The 20929-nt window shown below is 38.9% G+C and overlaps 1 protein-coding gene across 1 annotated transcript in view; it reads right to left on the minus strand.

The window, feature by feature from the left end:
* Positions 1-20929, minus strand: part of tyw1 (tRNA-yW synthesizing protein 1 homolog (S. cerevisiae)) — a 68738-nt gene that overhangs the window by 42560 nt on the left and 5249 nt on the right. The window contains exons 7-11 of the mRNA XM_053320524.1: positions 17500-17622; positions 8264-8396; positions 5690-5742; positions 5471-5589; positions 3502-3611 (exon numbers count right to left, since the gene is read on the minus strand). Of these exons, the coding sequence (XP_053176499.1) occupies positions 3502-3611; positions 5471-5589; positions 5690-5742; positions 8264-8396; positions 17500-17622 (538 nt within the window). The remainder of the gene's footprint in view (positions 1-3501; positions 3612-5470; positions 5590-5689; positions 5743-8263; positions 8397-17499; positions 17623-20929) is intronic.

The raw sequence follows: 20929 nt of genomic DNA on the forward strand, positions 1-20929 counted from the left end.
ATTCAAAATGCTGTGTTGTAGTGGAGAGAATCACAGAACAAAATGTTTAATTCATGCGTTGGCTCTGCTATAAAAGTAAGAACATCACCAGGCTCCTTCTTGATATGCAAATGTAATGCACAGCAACATAAACTAGGCTCATGTCCATTTGAATTCTCCATAATGCCCAGAGGACACCCTCATGCAGGACAGTTAAAGTGCCAAGCAAACAGCACATACTGCATGTTATCATATGTACTGATAACTGCAAAATGCAACAAAACAGACAAACAAACAAACAAACAGACAAACAGACAAACCAAACACAAAACTGGCTAAGAACTCCACCAACATCAAAGAGAGCCTCTATTAAAAGAGTATCCAAACATATTTGACCTTCATGACCCAATGAAACTTCTTGGAAAACTTTTTTTATCCAGTGTTCAATTGATTTATCATCTAAAATGATCCATAACTGAGCCTATTACATTTAATATTCAACACAGACAAGAGTATCATTTTAAACACTCATCTATACATTTTGAGCCTTCCGGCCTCAGGTAGCAGGTTGCAGATGTTTATTCCCAGTTTGGTCATCAAAATCACACTATAGTCTTTACAAGGAGGGGAGCATGGCTTTAAACTGCATTTTCCACCATGTAATGACAGTCTCATATAATACGCTTTCTGCAGTGGACTTCTTCCAAGTGGGGTATAGGAAAATGACTAATAACCTCCCCTTATAAAGCGTTGCATGACATTTAAACTACTATTTGAGGAGTCCTTTTAGGCAGGAGATCATCAGGTAGTCAGAAGAGAAACTAATATATTTATTTTCACAGTGAGGCTTTTCTGTGGCATTGTCTGGATAGTGCATTGCACTACACATTGTAAAATGTATTACTGTCATTGGTAAATGGAGTTGAAGGCTCCCTAATGTGATTTTACAGAGCGACTGGAAAGAAAATTATGGATAATAATGACAATGACTACTTGTGCTATGCCCAAGTATGTATTCAATAAGAATGGCAAAGCTTTTCTTTGTAAAAGCATCTGAAAATGTGCTTTCTTTTATTTTCAGCACAAAACCTCATGGCCCATTTTGTGACTAATGTATTTTGTTTTTTTACAATAAGCGAACAAAGAAGCAGATTACTGTCAACATAAGCTGATGTGTACTTTTTACCCTATTATGATCTCTTCAGAAAATTACATTTTCTGTAATTGCATGCATTATAATATATCATCGATGACTGCTCTTATTATTATATTAGCCATTAAGTATCCTTTTGAAGAAGATACGTCTCACAGGCTTTTAGCGTTTGGCATCTATATCATTTCCTGAGTACAATGGCTTCACTGTTTCATAATGGGATCAGCAGTGGGTTTGAGGTTAGAGCGGCAGCCTTCTGACTTCAAGGTCGCACAATCGAGCCAGTTCTTAAGACAACTTTGGCCGGGGGTACAGTCATACATGTCGACTACTTTGATGTCAACGTAAATTTTGTTTGTTAAATTGAAGAGCTGGTATCATGGGTGAAAAGTAGGCCACAGTGCCAGTGGCTGTGGATCTCAAAGGAAAGTGCTGGTACTGAACAGAAACCGAAAATAAATCAACAATGAGCTGAAGAGGGAAGAAGAAAGTTTGGCAAAGTGAGTTTGGGCTTGACGGGAATGGTCTTTGTTTGTGTGTCTGTGTGTCTGTGTGTGTGTGAGTGAGTGCAGCTCTGTCTGGACTGACAGGAGTCTGCACAACAAATTAGTTTCAAGTCTCAATGGCTGCTCCGCCACAGTCATGTCACAAAACCATGAGTTATCTTAGCAGGATGCAGTTTGGACTGAGTGGGGCAATAAAAGAGCTTATTTGCTGAACCGTGGTTGACTTTCAAGAGAAAGCATCTCAAAATAAAGCACTGCTGAGAGAAAGATAAATCTATTTAGGCTGTGTGCCTCTGTTATGTGGTTGTCTGAAAATATGGTAATAAAGTATCAGTGATCATTTCTGCAGGTCATAACAAAACAACAGCAACAGCAAATTAGTTGTTCAGCTGTAATATTAATTACCAATTTTGATAATCAATCATTCAATTATTACTCATGAGGCAATAATGTCAAATTGCTGATTCTAGCTTCTCCGTTCTAAGGATTCTTTGCTTTTTTTGCTTTATATCAAGTTAAATATTTCTGTATTTTGGACTTGAGGTCAGATAAAACAAGCAATTTGAAGACATCCTCTCAGACTCCAGGATGTTTTTTTGACATTTCACAGACTAAATTACTTAAGGATTAAGAAATGTACAGATAATTACAGGTTACTGAAGAATGAGAATGATTATTTTATTGCCGTAACAAGTATTACACTGCACAAGTACTCATTTCAAAGCCAGCTTAAAACCTTTAAAGCCAAGCTGAATAAAACCAATTCCCCATGATCCGTACTTGTTTACTTTAACGAAGGTCTGATAAATGTGTCAACACCATATTTGACAACATTTCTCAAACCCTCTTAAAGACAAACCTGCTTGGGGAATACTCATCTAGTGATCGCTAAATTTTATTTTGGCTGAGCTTTTGGCACCCAATCAGCCGTCCTCAGCCAATGATGGTAGCAGCCACAGGAAATAAGTCTCAAATGCCAGCAGATTTAGTACAAATAGTACAAACAGAGGCCTAAAGAAATGCAATTAAAGGGCTAATTCTTCCAATGTTCAAGTCTAATATTCATTAGTATTCTGGAGAATGCTGTGTGGTGTGCAGGAAAAATGCTGATAGAAAATGTAGTGAAAATAAAGAGAGTAAAGACACAGTGGTTCCAGACAGTGGGATTAAATGATGTGATGGTGACAAGTGATCGAGGTAGCATAGAAGAAATGTGATAAAAGCAGAGGAAACATCATCACTTGATCTTAACTGTGCTTCTTTGAACACACAAGGTTACAAGAGGTCCCGAGGAGTTCATTGAAAAAAAAAAAAAAAGGAGACAAAGTGTGCATGAGAAATATATCGCTGTGTTGTATTTGTTACCATCTGGCCTGCTCTTAGGTGTCCCTATTGCCACAAAAAACAGGTATAAAAATTCCTTTGTCCCTCTTTCATCCAAGCTTTGAATGCTAGTGGAAAGACGAGGTAATTGCAATTGTTGTGCTCACTATGGTGATAGATTTAACTTAAGGTGTAGTATATTTACTTATGTTTCTCTGTCTGATGCTGATGTCCTGTATTAATTATAACTTTGATGATGATATTGAAATCGTGGCGACAATATAATTTATTGTCAATATTTACTGACCTTTTTCCAAGCCTGCTCTAGTGGAGCTTAGACTGTGTGTGTTGTACATGAGTGCAGACCACCTTATGCTGTATTTATGTCAACTGTCGTATGTGTCTGTGTTGTGTGTTTGGTGTGTTTTTATGCTTGAGTGGATAGATAAACAGATAACCAGATACCAGATTGCTAAAGAAACAGAGTTACACATCGATATGTCACGAGGGAGAACAATAATGGTTGCATATGTCACCGACCTCTAAACTGTCGAATCATGTTTTGATGCTTCTCCAGAGCGTCCTCCAGGATTTTCTCAGCAGGATCCATCTTCCAACGCCACTCTGTGCCCACAGGGTTGGTGTGATGTCTTGTAGTGACACACAGGTAAACAGAAAAAGGAAAACAGCACACATACTTTAACCATCAGTCAGTGATGATACTTGTTCATTACCTGTTGGAGCACTAAACCTGAAGTAGCCGACACCAAAAGGAATTTCTCACATTTAGGCTGTTAAGACTGGGGTCATTTCACACACATAAATACATATGTCACAATTCTGCAATGTTATGTTGTAAATATGTCCTTTATCTTTATGTGGAAATGACAGATGGGTTTGAGAATGGCATTTCACTTCCTTGTATGCTGAAAGTATATTTGGAAGTGACAATAAAATTGATTCTGATACTGATTCTGAAGCGTCAAGACCAAAGAAGTTTACTCACAAAACTGGATTGAGTTTTGAGGTTTTACCTTTACAAAAAAATAATAAAGTAAAGGATGCATCTTATTGTAAGGGATCGCACCTCCCTTGGGTGTTAATAACACCTTCTGGTTGTCTATATTTGATGTCTAGGTGCAACAACAAATCCTGAGGCCTTCACAGTTTTCAGATGGTCTTTCACATGCATATGCACACACTCGCACTGCACATACTGTCCTTGCCTGTCAAACCTTAGGCCACCTGTTGCTACAGAGAGGTGGATGTTGAGGGCAGCGGCAACAATACATTTGTGCCCTAGAATTTGCTTAGTTCCTGTCATCCTACATCGCTTCCTTAGGAGAGCCCAACATATCTGTGGTGACAGGGAAGCAGTTTGCCACAGCAGATTCTGACAGCGACCTTTCAGTGTTCAACACAGCTGCCTTTTCAAACGGAAATTGAGGGGAGCGAAAGACCCCGTCTCTCACCGATGTCACAATGAATCAGAGTCCACCTCTAGGCCTCTTAGTTACACCCATTAGTTTTCTGCATGAAAATCATTAGCTGCCCCAGTAGAGATCATTGATCAGTGACAGGGAGTTTTCTGGACATACAAGCAATAATCCACCCAAATGCTATAAAAAGAGGTTTACTTGTGGTAGATTCTGCTACGGTTCAAGCAGCCATATGACTCTTGAACTATATTCTTTGAGCAACTAATTAAAATTCAATATAAGAAAACTAATTAATGTGACAGTTGTACACTTTGCATTATTTAAAATGATTCAATTAATTCAGGAAAGCAAATAAATAACAAATGTTAGGGGTAACGCCAAATTTAAACATATTTAAGCATAATGCAAGGGGTTAATGACTTATATTTCAACATCAGATTATGTCGTTGCAGCACAAGATGCATGTATTGAACACAATCAGGCCTTTTCATGCTTTAATTATGCAATAACTGTGTTTATACTTAAGGTGACACGGGTCTACCCACAATCTAATAGAGTTAGCATTACTTCCAGGTAATTATAACATTATTTCGCCATCACAAGGCCATGCAATCACCATGTTTACATTCATATAGTTATAGAAAACGGCAATCTGGGTGAGTAGGATTACAGTAAAAAGTCGGCTTTTGCTCGATGAGGGTTACTGAAAAGGAGAACACCACTCTGTCTTTTTTTACTTGTTATACTCACTATCAACTATCTTTACCAGCAATAGGAATCTTGGAGAAGCAAGAAGAAGCAGCTCCAAGCTCATTTTGGATGGTTTAAACGCAGGGCTGTTTTCAGTCTGACTCCCAGCGTAATGTGATAATTTGCAAACAATGGCCAGTTGTTCATTGTTTGCAAAAATTTGGTCTCCCGAGGGCCTAGGTGGTTTTGACAAATCACAGCTAGCCTCTGTAACTGTTGCGGCGGAGAACCAAAAACAAAGAAGAAAAAAAAAAAGTCTTCCCGTAAAAGTATTTAAAACGTGGGCTTATAACAGTGGTTTTACTCTTCAGTTTACATACCTCCAGCAGAAGACACACTTGTTAGCACAGGCGAGACTCGGGGTGGTCTCCATGCACCGGTGGGACTCAATACCATAGAAGGTGTGCTTGTAACAGCCTCCTCTCCCTCGTAACATGGACTAACCAACACAAAACAACACCTTTAATGTGGTTTACACATTCAGCTTGTCAAAAAACAAAAAGTCTACTGTTCTATTTAGTAAAAGGTGATTTCAATACCTTGGTCCATCGACAAAGCTTTACGCCTGAGTGGCTTCCAATTAGTTTGTACCCTGCACAGAAAGGGAAAGAACAAAATGTGAGAATAAGGCTCTCAATCAGTAAACACCTCGTTGACTCAGAGCTACACAATTCAGAGGATCCTTAATACACAGAAAAGTGCGGATTACATTTATTTGAGTGGTACATCAATAAAGTTCTGCTCAATATTCACAAAGTCATATTCATTCATAGTATTTTGCTATAGGCCACTGAACAACCCCTATAAGGCTGCTCAAGGGCAACTGAGCAGTAGGGTGGAGAAGGGGATAGCTATTCAAATTTGCTTCCTGCACAAAAGGAGGATAAAGTGTTCCCAAATTCACTTTCTTCACAAGTTTGCTTCTCTATCCTCTTATATTACCACAGCCTCACACCACTGGTCAGGTTTGGGTGAGTCCCCCACAGGCTTTTCTGGGGTTTTTTTCTCCAACACATCCTCCTCTGTGATGTCTGCCTATCAAAGAGAATACTTTAATCTTTCTCACTTAATCTGCTCAAGAAATACCAGAATATGACATTTGGATTGCTTCTCGGATGATCAATAGTACCACACTTTTTTTTTTAAAGTCCCAACATTTGAAAAGACTGTTTTTTAGTTCAGCCATGCACTGACAACAACAAAATGATGTAGGATTTAAATACATTTTAGATGGTAAAATCTAATTTTGGGACCTTATGTGTGTTTAGCTGCTATTAAACCCTTGTAGCCTAAATATCTCATTAAAATACAGAGGGAAACAGTGTCAGGGTGTGAATGGGTTCTCATTGCATCTAGATCTCAGGTTTAATGCTAGAGGAGTCAACACAGATATTATTCATAACAGCTGTTTATGAGTATATTTGTAGAAAAGGCAGAATAGTGAAACTCACCAAACAGCTTATCATTGATCAATTATGTTTGTTTGGGTTTTTTTATAAGGAAAAAAAAATTCACTCCACCTACAAGTGCTCAATAACAAAAAGCACACACACAGAACTCAATTCATTTTTCCTCTTAAGGCCTTTAACCCTCCGGTCACAAGCGGAGGGTTAAAGGTTAAATTTCTCTAACCTTTACAGCACCACTGCCCATCTCACAGATGCCATTATCGGTGACAAATGGCATCTGCCAAAAAAGTACAATACATGCTGTGAATAATGGTATTTCAATATACATAAAATCAGTGTTTGAGAAAAAAAAAAGGAAAATGACAACAATAAAAATAAAATCTGAAAGCTGAATTAATGAGCATGTGCACAGACATTGATCAAACTTTCTTTAATGTGCAGCCCTAAACTTCCTACACAAGTTTCAATAGATGTGTGACTATTGTATCCATGTCATGCCAGAAACAAAAAAGTCTATATTAGAAGCACGGCCTTTCCAAGACCAAATATCATTAAAACAATGCCAAATCTTTCATCCTTCATGCATTTATTCCAAATAAAAAACAAACTGTCCACCAGGACTGACTGTTGCCAACATAAACACTATGAAATAGGTCAACATTTGGTCAAACGAAGTGAAGTCTTGCTTGCAGAGTGCTATTTATAGAGTATTGTGTAAGCTGACAGTTGGGGGTATTGGCTGCAAATGACAGCCTTGTGCGTAGTGAATGAAGTACACAGAAAAGAGATTGTAAACTGCTTCAGACAGAGCTACTGAGTCAACGACACCTACACATAGGACATATATACTATACTACACAACAAGTCGCCTCATTTACCTAACAAAATCATTCATATTGAACCAAATGTAACATCAAGCATTTAATCAGAATCCCATTTCATATTTAGCTTTAGGCAACAGTGACTGCTAAATACATTATGTTCTCGGCCGCTGACTTTTAGGGAACATTTCTGCATATAAATGATGCACAACACATAACCCTCCATACTATTTAGAGGCAACGAAGTTTGTGTAGTTAAGAGAGTTTGGTAAATCGACTCTGAACGCTTGTATGAGCAAACCTCATAGGAAGTAGCTCATTGCCTTACATATGGAGTAAAGGAATAAAATGAATATGAAGGATGAGGATACATTTTAAATTATTAAAGTTGAACTACATGGTCTGGATGCTGAATTAAGAGAACTACCATGATGACACCAGCTAAGAGTAGTTTGATGAGGTTTTGGGTGTGGGAGGCTAGAGGAGTAACACAGCCTGAGGACAGGAAGAGGCAGAGAGGGTACCATTAGACAACACATATTTACTGACTCTCATAATTCATGTTTTAAAGTGTATTACACCTTTGCTGCCCTTGTGTATACAGCAAGGTTAAGGATTTGCTGATATGCTGGCGGGTTAGGTCTGTAATAATGTGCATTTTTTAATTGCAATGCCACACACCTCGGTAATATGAATATATTATCCCGAGTCACCAGTGACACCAAGCAGATGTTCTATTGGAATACAGTTATATAGTTTTACACAAGTAAGCCACAGATGAATAAAAGTCTGAAGCAGTGTCATTTACAGTCAAGTTGAGGCTGTTTTTCACCTTTGTGTCTATATTGTTTATTAAAATTCAATCGACTTCTTTTTTTCTTACCTTGCTTAGTCAGTGCTTCTCTAAGGGTAGGAGTGATCATCTCTCTTCTTTCCCCTTCATCTTCAGTCTTCTTCACTCCGTTCAGCTTGGATAGCTTCACCATCTGGATGTCTCCTTTGCCCTCCTCTTTGCTCTGTGGCAGACACAGAAGTCAATTATTGCTTATTACCGTGATGGTTTCTGTGAAGAGTCGGGCTCTTCTTCTGTGTTGCGGCTGGCATCTGTAACAACTATAAAATATTACACTATAATGTTACAGATTTGATGTTGATGATGTTGAGTGGCAAAGAATAATTTAGCCACTCTTGAAGAATACAGTGTTTCAGTCTACAATAAACACTATTTTTCAACACAATCAGAAACAAAGAGGATGCCTATATTTTAAAAAGACACAAAACTGATATCACTTTATGAAGACACTTGGAGACAGACCCTAAAGACATACTTTCTCCAAGTGCATTTGACAAGACAGGAACATAGAGACACAGTAAGGCTTATAGGCTTAAAACTAAGTACATATCCAAAGTCTACTTTATTCAATGCTGAACATTACTTCACTGACATGCATCGGTAGTTACTCTCTTTCTACTTCGTCAAGAGTAACAAATACATTTAAGAGTCTATTTTTGAGTCATCGTTCTCCCACCACACGGACAGAAGACGGACACTGAGGTACAATGTATTAAACAGTAAAATAAGTGTCTACTTGACCACACTGTCATCACCTAGCACAACCGTGGCACTACTCAGGAGTCATGGCTAGAGAGTTTAATGTGGGCAGGCTTGGTTGCATTACTATTCCTCTGTTAGCAAGAAGTCAATGGGTAACAATGAGTCAAGTGTCTTCATGTTATGAAGTGACAAACAGAGAAATGTGTTAGGATATTGCTCTAAAACCTGCCCATTAATCACACCAGACTCACTGCAATACACTTAAAGTCCTGAAATGCTGATACCAATTAAACTGCAGCGGGGTGCAGGATGTTTTTACAGCAAGCATCAGAGAAAGTGGAGGAGTGGACAGAAACTGCACAGTGTGTTATTTATTTCCACAATCAGACTTTAACAGGAAACTGCATCCAGAAAACCAAAAAAAAAAAAAGTTTGAATTTTAGTATCTGCTAGCCACGTGACTTGCTGCTCAACATTTTTTAGGATCTTAGTTAAAAACAAGATATTCCAAAGAAGCTCCTCCATAGTGTTTGATGTTGGACAGGATTGAAGATCAAGGGTTGTGATTCTGTCATCCTTGAGTGACTCCGTGTGTGACATAACTATTAACCACTACGTGCCATGATCATTTTAAATATGTGGATATCAACCTGTCTGGACAGTGAAGACCCTCCAGGGTGGGGCTGTAATATGGAGCAAAAGATCTCCAGCACAACACAACTGTTGGACTTTATAGCATAACTTTTTTCTTTGTGAAAGCTTTTGGGAAAGGTTTGAATTATCATTATTTTATAGATCATATACCATTAATTCTGTGCCTCTGTCTTAAGCTCTGTGCTCATCCTTCCCTTATTTTGTTTTATTTATTTCTGTAGGGCACTTTGTAACATTATTAAGAAAAGCTCTACATAAATACATTTTTTTTATTATATAACAGTGCCTTTTAATGAGTGGAAAGCTACTGCAGCTCATTTTCAACTTCTTTCAGGGCAGGATTAAAGTGTTGCAGTGTACAGTATTTGTATTTAAATCTAAATATTTTAGAGATAAGCTATTTACAGATACAGCACAACATTGCTTCCTGCCAGAAAAGTTGCCCAGTGCATAGAAACAGGTACCATCACCAGGTATGATGGACAAGCTGCCTTTGAGATTAACCATGTTTAGTGACAGCTCCACCCAATTACTGTGCTGCTGCTACTGCTTCAGTTTCTCTATAGGGATCTATACACCACCTTCTCGGCACAGCAGCGCTCATAAGGGACAGATATTCTGTCAGTATAAGTTGAAGAAAGTGTGCATGTGTGGATTTCTGAAGGACTGAGAAGGTTAACTGGTTTCTGTGCAGCTCGCTGTTAACAGCACCATCTTTAATCATTGGTCACACAGCTCTAAATGTTGGTGGCATTTGCTGCTGAGTCTGTATAAAGGAAACTCAAAACCTACCTGTTTAGCCTGTCTATTTATTGTATTTCTATTTTAATGGTTTTGATGTTTCAAAATCTTATTCTACTTTATTTTCTTATTTTTACCATTCTATAACTTTATCTTCTTATAGATTTTCTGTTTGTTATCTTTTTTAAATCTCTCATTTAACCTAGCTTTTATTTAACTTGATCTCTTGTATTTCATTTGACTTGTTTTGTCTTTTTAATCTTTTTTAACCTAATTTTTTACTCTAAATTTTTAAAGAAAAAAATTGTTTTATCTTATTCTCTTGCATCTATTGTTTTTCCCCTCTTATTTATTTCACTTTATTTAATTTTATATTTTTATTATAAATTCTTCATCTTTTTTTTCTTTAACAAATTACCACCTTTGTAATTTGTTTTTGTTCCTTTTCTTGATGTTGTCCTTGGTCTGCACTCGTTCTGTCTTATTATGAGCTTTTCTGTCAACTGTGCTGTGAACTACATTAACCTGTATGAAAGGTGCTTTATAAATAAAATTAGATTGAATAAAGTTTTTATTGATTTAAGAAAACAGTAAGGAAATAAGCTCTGTGTGCTTCAGCTTCAGTTTGATCACCATCTAACTTAGGGCCTTATTTTTGTGGTGCTGCAATTGGACTGTTTGGCATTTCCTTTGAAATATGTTTTGTCTGTCTTTGTGGTCTGTTGGCGCCCATCTCAGAGCACATGTTGCACAGGTGGGAGGAGAGGTGCAAACAGGTGGGAGGTTCATTCAAACTATTCATGCTATATTGGTAGAAACTGGATCTTAGACATCGTGCTGAGAATAGACATCTTAGAATCATATCTGAGGTTTTCAGAGAGGTGTTGGGTTGGTTTATAATCTTTGTATCTACCACCTAACTGTTAAATGACACTAAATCCTACACACTGCTCCTTTAAGTCCAGGTTTAAGAGACTAAACCGGAAGTGAAAAATTTGTAGCTTGTGTAAAAACCAAATAATTTAAACCTCAGATCGGCTGACAACACTGGTGTTCAGCCAGTATAAATGTGCACCCTCACTTACTGCATCCGTGACATGCAAAACTCCGACAGCATACACAACATGTAGCCAACAGTGCAACAATCTGTCCCTGTGGTTTTAGCGTGCAGGCCTGGCAAGTCATCTGGCCCCAGTCTCTGGTCCCCACTGCATAGCCTTCGCTCTCGCTCTACAGCTCTCAGACGTCCAGTCATGACCGGGCCTGTCTGGACTAGCGTAACTGGGACATCTCACAGCAACATGTTGTGCTCTGGAACCGCGGCGCAACATGGGGCTGATGCAGACAGACAGTGCAGCGATAACACACAGAGCAAGCAGGTGATTCAAGGGAAAAACACAAAGGCATATGTGGGAGAGGGAGCAAAAAAAAAAAAGGAATCATGCAGAAACGAAGAAAGGCTGCAGCTTAGGAACAAAAAAAAAGCAAGCAAAGCAAAAATGTAAAAAAACTGCGATAATGAACAAGTTCTATATTTGCAACACCTAGGATCCAAATTGGTTCAATACACTAGAATAAAGAAAGCAATCAATTATAATTATTTAAAATGAGGAACACATTTACATTGCAATTAATGCATAACCTTATAACGTATATCATGTATGTTTAAACATGCAAAAATATTCAATTGCTAGCAACACAACTATCATCTACACAAAGTAGATCAAATACAAACTAACACTAATGTACAACAGTACAGTACCTAAAGTGCTTTTACAATGTGCCTCTCATTCACACATTCACACCCTCTCTCACACACAAACGTTACTACATCAAAATATCAAAGCTTTAAGATGTCTCGCCATTCTATGCTACATACTAATTGTTATTAGTAAATACTGTACAATACACTAAACTTAATAGTGGGATAGAAAATGATGCAATATGGTTGGGTATGGAGAGAGCATAGTCTTCATTTGAGTTTAATTTTATACTATTATGTCAACTTTCGAGCGTGAACACACCACAGACTCAAAAAGACGAGAGAGAATTAGAATTAGCATGCAACAGCCCTTTTTTAGTCATAGTAGCATCTTCACCTCTGCTTTCTCCCTCAAGACACTGAGCTGAAATCATCAAAATCCAACCTAAAAACCTTTGTGACTAGCTTAATGATCCACTCCACAATAAAATTGTATCTGGCTACAGTTCATAAAGTTTAGATACCAACATAATGAACATTTGTGTAAAATCAATTAGAGAAATAATAAAAATGTTGCTTACTGGCACTCAAGAGAATACAAATAGAAATACTAGCCAAAGACTGATGAAGACTGAGGTTGGACAACATGAGCTCTGAAGTCTGGCAGCTGATCACAGCCTGCCTGCCAGTCTACTATCGGGTACATTTGAAGGAAAAAAAAAACGGTTGTGGGAAATGTGTACCCACATCATTAAGTTCAGCAGCGATCCACTCATCCTCACTCTGGCCAAGCTACAAGCACGACTCACATCAATGCGTACAAATCCATCTGTGCCACATTTAGCTTGACAGCCCTCTGCGTTTTATGTGTAGGCCTCCATCAACTAACAGGCATGACAGCCAAACTGCATTTAAGATCAGATTTCTTATCCTAGTGGGAGATGATTTGAGGAGGAAGTAGACAGCTATTGACACTATGTTTCAGTACACCACAGGACAGATGTTTATTTCTGAGTAATGGGTTGAAAGCGTGAAATGCCACAGCCAATGAAATTCATTAGTCAGTGTAAACAGCTCTAATCTCTGCACAGCCCAGTTTTAAAAAATGACTGACTGTGATATTAAAGCACTGAAATCATTCCCTCTAGGGCTGAATTTTAAGAGAACATGTTTTTTTTTTTAAGATCTGTTCAGTCATGATCCATGAAAAAGATTGGATCAAGACTTGACCACTAAGGAAAGAAATCCTCGAGATATGACACAGATTATTACAAGTGCAGTCCAATGAGAAAAAGAAATATGATATATTATCATCATGAGTAGAAAACTGTGAAAGGATGCACATTTACTGTATTTAATCTAACCAACAGTAAAAGTACAGTGAAAGCCACAAATCTACACAATGCTGATCAATAAAAATATTTTATTTGAGTTAGCCTGGGATAGTGATTGGCCTGAAATCACATGACCATATACCCAGATACCCCCATTGGCTGATACATGTCTGGAAGCACATAATTGGTTATTTTTTGTACATTTATTTCCCTTTTTGAATTTCTTATTGCTTTTTAACTACTGTATTTAAATACTGCTAGTAATGTGTTTTATGATGATCCTAATGAAGGCTCCAAGCCTTAACGGGTGTTGCTGGAGTTTTGACTTCTGTTTTTTTAAAAAGAGTGATTGAATACAAATAGTTTCTCTGAATTTGTTTGATGTCATTTGTTTGCACAGAAATAGTCCAGGCCAACACAACTAAAGAAATCGCTGAAGGATACCCTGAATATTATGACGGCGTGTTATTCTGTTCTACTCCTTCAAAATAAAACCACATCTTCAGTGTGTGAATGCTTTACCGGAAGAAACATAAATTGACTCTAAGCCATCTGTTTGTTATCTTAGCCCAGAATCACCAGATCATCCTAAGCATCCAGACATTGAAAGGACATTGCAAGAAAATGGGCCTGTTTTGGAGAAAAAAACATACAATGTCAGGGAATATCTGAGTTTTTCCACATACATTTATGACTTTAATCTTAGAAACTTGACTTTTTTTTCCTTCCAGTTCAGTATTTTTTATTTGTAATTCATGTAGGCCTATTTATTTTTTATATATATGGCCCTAATACGCAGTCACAGAATACAGACTCAGGTAGTCAATTAGGATGGGCCTCAATGTGGCTCTAAACAGGCTGAGAGTGTGTCTATTTTACTGATGTGAATAGGAGAAGGAGGAGAGGATTTGTGCAAACAGGAAGTGAAATGTATCTGGAATGACAGTCTGGTGTTAAATGTCACAGTTTGCAGCTCTGCCAGAAACTGATGGTTCACTGGTGGTGAAATCAGCTGCCTGCATCTGAGAATCTTTGCCATCACCTAGTGGTCAAAAACAGATCAACTCCATCTGCAGTTGTGATGAGAGATATATCCCAAAAACTACAAAAAAAAACCAAGCTGCTTTATCTCCAACTCCCATCTCTAATACTCACAGTGATTTCAGTCTTTATGATGACAGATTAATGTTGAAAAATCCTACTTTCCAACATTCTGCAGTTCATCCATTATTATTAATAGAGAACCACACAAAACATTCATTACATTTCTGGACCTCAACTGACTCTGCACTGTAAATCAGCTAATAAACATATTCCAGTCAGGGGAATTTTTTTATTCACACTTAGTTTGCAGCTTGGCTAAATCCTAGTGTAATGTGCAAACTAATTACATCTCGCACAAAAACAACTGAAATTTGATGCCACAGACACACTGAGAATGTGTTATCCTGACATACCACTGTGATGATTACATTATTCTATACTCAGGGAAGACAGGGTTGGGAAGGTTACTTTGGAAATGTAATAGGTTACAGATTACTATTTACTCTATTTAAAATATAATAAGTAATGTAACTTATTACATTTGATTACTTTTTCATGACTTTTCTAATTTTCTAACCAATGTTTTCAGCTGTCAGGGTACTGTAAGTGTACACATTAAGCACCAAAATGTAAGTTCAGCTGTCTTTCATGGATACTGACATGATTTATAAGGGAGATCATTTCTTATAAACTAAGATTTATCTCTCATATGAAAATATATTCATTAGTTCATGTAGATTTTGGAATATAAAATAAAGATATTTGATTAAAAAAGTCAAAAGTCTGGCATGGGCTTAATTAGTACTGTGACACCATTTAAGTCCATGTGTGCTCCAAATAAGGTCCACATAATGATTTATTTACAAAATTTTAAAACATATTGATTTCAAAGAATTAAAAACAGCAATATGTTCATTCAGTAAGATGTTATTTTAAAAAAAACTCTCCTCCTGAGCGAAATCTTAAAGTTCTCACTCTCAACTACATTTTCATAAGTAACTGTAATTTAAGTACACATTTTTTTCTCAGTACCTGTAATGGATTACATTTACATTTATTTTTTTACATGTAACTAGATCCTCCCCAACACTGTTTGCAGCAAGTGACACACAAGTTAATGTCTATGTTTTTCTCACAAGTAAATATTGTATATGTATTGGATTATCCTCAGGGAAAAGAAGAATAACAATTGGAAACCAAGGCTTCCTAATTAAAATGTTAAAAAAGCAATACTAAAGTTTGGCTCCTTCCACTGTGGCACACCAGCCTCCTATCATAAACTAATGTCTCTTTAACTCTCCCCAACGTGATGTATAAACACATTCAAGTAGGGATTACAAAAAAGGGGCCTGTCCAAACCTCACAGAGCTTACACACATAACTATGTAATATTAATGTCACAAGAGAAGAATGGGACGAGTCTGGAATAATCTGTTAAGAGTCGTGTTCCCCGCTTATTTAACATAGCGCCGCTTCTCCTGCGACCCCACCACTGTTAACAACATTAACTTTATCATGAACCATTATGCATTCATGAGAACAAAATGTAAGCAAGCAGAGAGGTTCCTATCAACTGCAGTTAAATGAAATGTGCTGTCTCAAGTGTTCCCTCGAGTCACTGAAAAACACACACACAAAAAACAACATTTCACACCTGTCCCAACAGAGCTAAACACATTCACACAGTTGTTTCTTTGTAGGCAAAAATAGCCCCTTTAAGGAGGGAAAATGCTCCTCAAAAGTTCAATTTGGGATTAAAAGTTTTTTGCATTATATTTACCAGGGTCAAACTGATGTGAGGGTCCAGGTCAGGACTTATTGCTTTATCTTTTCTTCTACTTGTTGAACCATTTACGTATTGAGTTTTCTCAAACATAACATTAGTCTATATTTCCCTGTGATAAAAGTCTTGTAAAAATCTTACATCTGTTGATATCAGTAAATACACCTTTACATTAAATGCAATTGTATCTAAGAAACTTGGTGGAGATCATTTTTGGTAACTATAACTGTGTTTCTGGGTTTGCCTAATTATACATATAAAACTAAACACTATAGATGCCTTAGGACTCACTTTTGGTCACAGGAAATAATGGTTTCTACATACATTATATACATTAATATAGATATATACTTCGAATGTAGGATGGATAAAAACATCTGACATCTAAAATTTAAAAAGTGGGCAACATTTAGGAAAATTGGGTGGATTTGAGGCTCTGATTGGGCTCAGTGATGCCAATCAAATCTGGCAACACTGTACTCTGAGGGCTGAGAGCCTTTTTGTCACCTGTGAATGTTTTATTTGACTTGTTTGTGCTCAATTTCTACTTTTCCTGATGCAAAATAAAACCAGTGAACCAGCTAATTCCAACAGGTTTTTACTCTACATGACCATATTTCCCTGATGGTCTGCCACTCAAAAGCACAGGTAGATCACAGCATTGCACACCTACATTTCTTTTCCTTCCCTTTCCTCTCACATCTCATTTATTTTGCCCAGAACCTTACACAACAGCCTATAAAAAAATAAAAAAGGGGGGGATTGATAATGTCTCTTCCTTCATTTTTTTTCTGCTTTCCTTGAGTCACTCGTTCCTCACAAGTCTGTGAGGTGGGCGTCCTCGCTCTTACGCAAGCCTCCGCTTCTCGCCTGCTGGGGTCTGGTGTCTATCAACCCATCTGCCACTTCTCCTTCAGTGACACCACTTTTCTCTTTACTCAGCGCAGTTAGATTAAACCAAAAGGTGATGGAAGGAAAGCTTAATGCCATGATGATGCCCGCTTACTGTCCTTAACGTGGAAAAACGCTAAAAATAGACCTGCTGGATATGAGACTGGAGATTTAAAATGATTCAACAACTGCTTAACTGTAATAATGTGAAGCAGCCAGATAGATACTGCATATCTAATCCATATTGATAGGGTTCTCTCTGCGGGGCTGTCTGACTGGTAGGGAAAGGAAAGGTGGAATTAAGTACCTGAAGTCCCTTTTTTTGTATAAGATCATTGAATAACTTACCTGTAGAGGAAAACTGACTCAGATAGTGTCCTGAAAAAAATGTGAAATGTGGTGGACAGAGTCTGACCTTGGCTTTTTTGACGCTGTTCATGATGTTGCCCAGATCCTCCATGTCAACCACTGAACCAGGTGTCTTTTCATCTTGCATGGCAGAGTCCTCCTCATCACTGCTGGACTCCAACAGATCCTCCTGATACAAAACAAAAGAGAGAGAGAGAAAAAAAAAAAAGCTTTAAAACGGTCAGGGGTGACTTGAGACTATGCGGGGATGGGGAGGGGGGCAACAGATGATCGAGTGGAAAACTGTAAATGATCTTCTAAAGTAAAGAGGTTCACATATGTTCCCACCTATAACCAATTTACAACGAGTCCATGATTAAGAGGGGGAGCCCATATGGAAGGCATTTATTCTCTACAGCATAGTTTCCTATCAGGCTGCCTGACTAAATACAAACAATATGCATGTTTTATGGCTTTCTGAGGATTTAGCGCAACGCCTGTCCCGTGCTGAAGCTTCTGCCTACATGCATGGCAGCAGGATAAAATTCACAAGCAGTACAGCAGGTAGATAAATCATGACGAACGACATACACACACCACCACAATTCTCAGCGACGCTTGGTTCCGGCTGAATGTCACCTCTGCTGAGTGCATCGAATGCTGCAGATAGAAGGGAAGAAGTCTCAGCTAGAGTTGGCGCCGAGGTGGCCCGATACCATGACAACTGGTCAGCTGTGTGCCGAAATGCTTATAAAAAGCTGTTTGTGTGCATATGATTTATAACAATAATAGTAATAATGATAATAATAATAATAATATTAATAATATTATATGAATTTATATAGCGCTTTACAAAACAGGTTGTAAAGTGCTTTACGTACAATTAAAAGACAATAAGCAAATTAAAACTAAAATATTATCAAATACAACAAAAAGAAAATGAAAACAAACAGTAAAATCTAAATAATACATTTTTAAAAGTGATGTCGAAGCCAATACATTAGCTGCCCTGACCTCCTCCAGCAGATCATTCCACAACTGAGGGGTTTGAACAGAAAAGGCCTGCTCACCTTTAGTTTTAAGGTTTGACAGAGGAACGGCCAGCAATGACCTACCAGAGGATCTCAGTGTGCGTTCAAGCTTGTTGGAGGTCCAGAGCCTTAAAAGTGATGATTCAAACTTTAAATATCCACCATAAGACATACTGGGAGCCAATTAAATGATTTTAAAACAGGTGTGATGTGTTCTCTCCTGCTGAGTCTTTTTGAATCAACTGAAGTTTATAGAGGTTTTATTGTGAAGAGTGCATTGCAGTAATCTAACTGGAAATTAATGCATGAACTAGGCTACTGTTTCTAAAGATATTTTAAGTTAATAAGAGATTAAGATAATAGTGACCTTATTTTTGAATTTTTTCTTAATATTGCTGTTTGTACTTGCATTCTTGTGAAATGTGTTGTTTCAGTGACATTTTAAAACCATGCAACCCGTGAAAATGCGCATCGTCAGCACTGCTAAATAAAGACCTGGTAAACTGAGAGTAACACTCCTCTTTCTGGGACATTTGGACCCTCCATCTGATTTTAATCACAGTGCTCAAGTGCAACATGAGGCTGTTAGCCCGGCAGGTCCACTTCAGACAGCTGTGATGAGAGCTGCTTTGATATTAACAGACACCCAATAATGTTGAAAGACATCATGTAACCCAGAGGACAGTCTCTTAATTAGACATCAGCTGCACTCTTGCTCTATCTGCCTTGTACTCACTAATTGTCTTTAGCTGCTTACTTGTTTTCTGGATCAAAGACTTCCAGCCTGGTGTCAATCCAACAGTGTAGTGGTCATAAATACACTACTATATTGCCAAACGTATTAGCTCACCTGCCTTGACTCGCATATGAACTTAAGTGACATCCCATTCTTAATCCATAGGGTTTAATATGACGTTGGTCCACCCTTTGCAGCTATAACAGCTTCAGCTCTTCTGGGAAGGCTTTCCACAAGGTTTAGGAGTTTGTTTAAATGGGAATTTTTAACCATTGCTGCCAGAAGCGCATTGTGAGGTCACACACTGACATTGGACGAGCCTGGCTCTCTCATCCATGTCTTTATGGACCTTCAGTGTTTCCCCTATGTACATTCAGCGCCGCTGCAAAACTGACTGTGCTTGAAGTAACGTGACGTTAACTATGTTGATCACCTGCTCGATTTCATTAGAAGTTGCTAGCAGCTAGTTAACCATATAACTTCGCTTTTGGCTTCGGAGTAGGCTTCATAACACAACCTGCCCCCTCCCTTCATAAGCTACTGAAGTAGGGGGAGGATAAAAGCAGACATCCCAACTCTCCCACATATTGATAGCGGCTCCTTGACGCCCGCAAATGAGACACACAATCTCCCGGAATCTGGAGCGAGCGAGCAAGCAAGACCGCGCACTAGAGAGTGACTGCGCGCGTGCACAAAAAACGATCGGTTTTCTATCAATGATCAATGATATAATGTGACTGTGTGGATCATTAACCTTGTTGCAGTGTGCTCCCTGGTTATAGTTAGTGAACTATCAGCTTCTACCTGCTCAGGTCTCACAGTCAGCAGTAGGAGAGGAGGAGAGCAGCAGGGGAATCTAACGCACATAGTTTGTATGGAAGCCTAATGATGGAAAAATAAACCATCCATCCATCCATCTTCTTGCCGCTTATCCGGGGTCGGGTCGCGGGGGCAGCAGCCTAAGCAGGGAAGCCCAGACTTCCCTCTCCCCAGCCACTTCGTCCAGCTCTTCCAGGGGGACCCCGAGGCGTTCCCAGGCCAGCCGAGAGACATAGTCTCTCCAGCGTGTCCTGGGTCTTCCCCGGGGTCTCCTACCGGTGGGACGTGCCCTGAACACCTCACCAGGGAGGCGTCCGGGAGGCATCCTGATTAGATGCCCGAACCACCTCATCTGGCTCCTCTCGACGTGGAGGAGCAGCGGGTCTACTCCGAGCTCCCTCCGGATAACTGAGCTTCTCACCCTATCTCTAAGGGAGAGCCCAGCCACCCTACGGAGGAAGCTCATTTCGGCCGCTTGTACCCGCGATCTTGTTCTTTCGGTCACTACCCAAAGCTCATGACCATAGGTGAGGGTAGGAACGAAGATCGACTGGTAAATCGAGAGCTTCGCCTTTCGGCTCAGCTCTCTCTTCACCACGACGGATCTGTGCAGAGTCCGCATTACTGCAGACGCCGCACCGATCCGCCTGTCGATCTCCCGTTCCATCCTTCCCTCACTCGTGAACAAGACCCCGAGGTACTTGAACTCCTCCACTTGAGGCAGAATCTCGTCCCCGACCCGAAGAGTGCACTCCACCCTTTTCCGGTTGAGGACCATGGCCTCGGATTTGGAGGTGCTGATTCTCATCCCGGCCGCTTCACACTCGGCTGCGAACCGATCCAGTGAGAGTTGGAGGTCACGGTCTGATGAAGCCAACAGGACCACATCATCTGCAAAAAGCAGTGACCCA

This window comes from Scomber japonicus, chromosome 6 (assembly GCF_027409825.1).
Source record: "Scomber japonicus isolate fScoJap1 chromosome 6, fScoJap1.pri, whole genome shotgun sequence".
Lineage (NCBI taxonomy): Eukaryota > Metazoa > Chordata > Actinopteri > Scombriformes > Scombridae > Scomber > Scomber japonicus.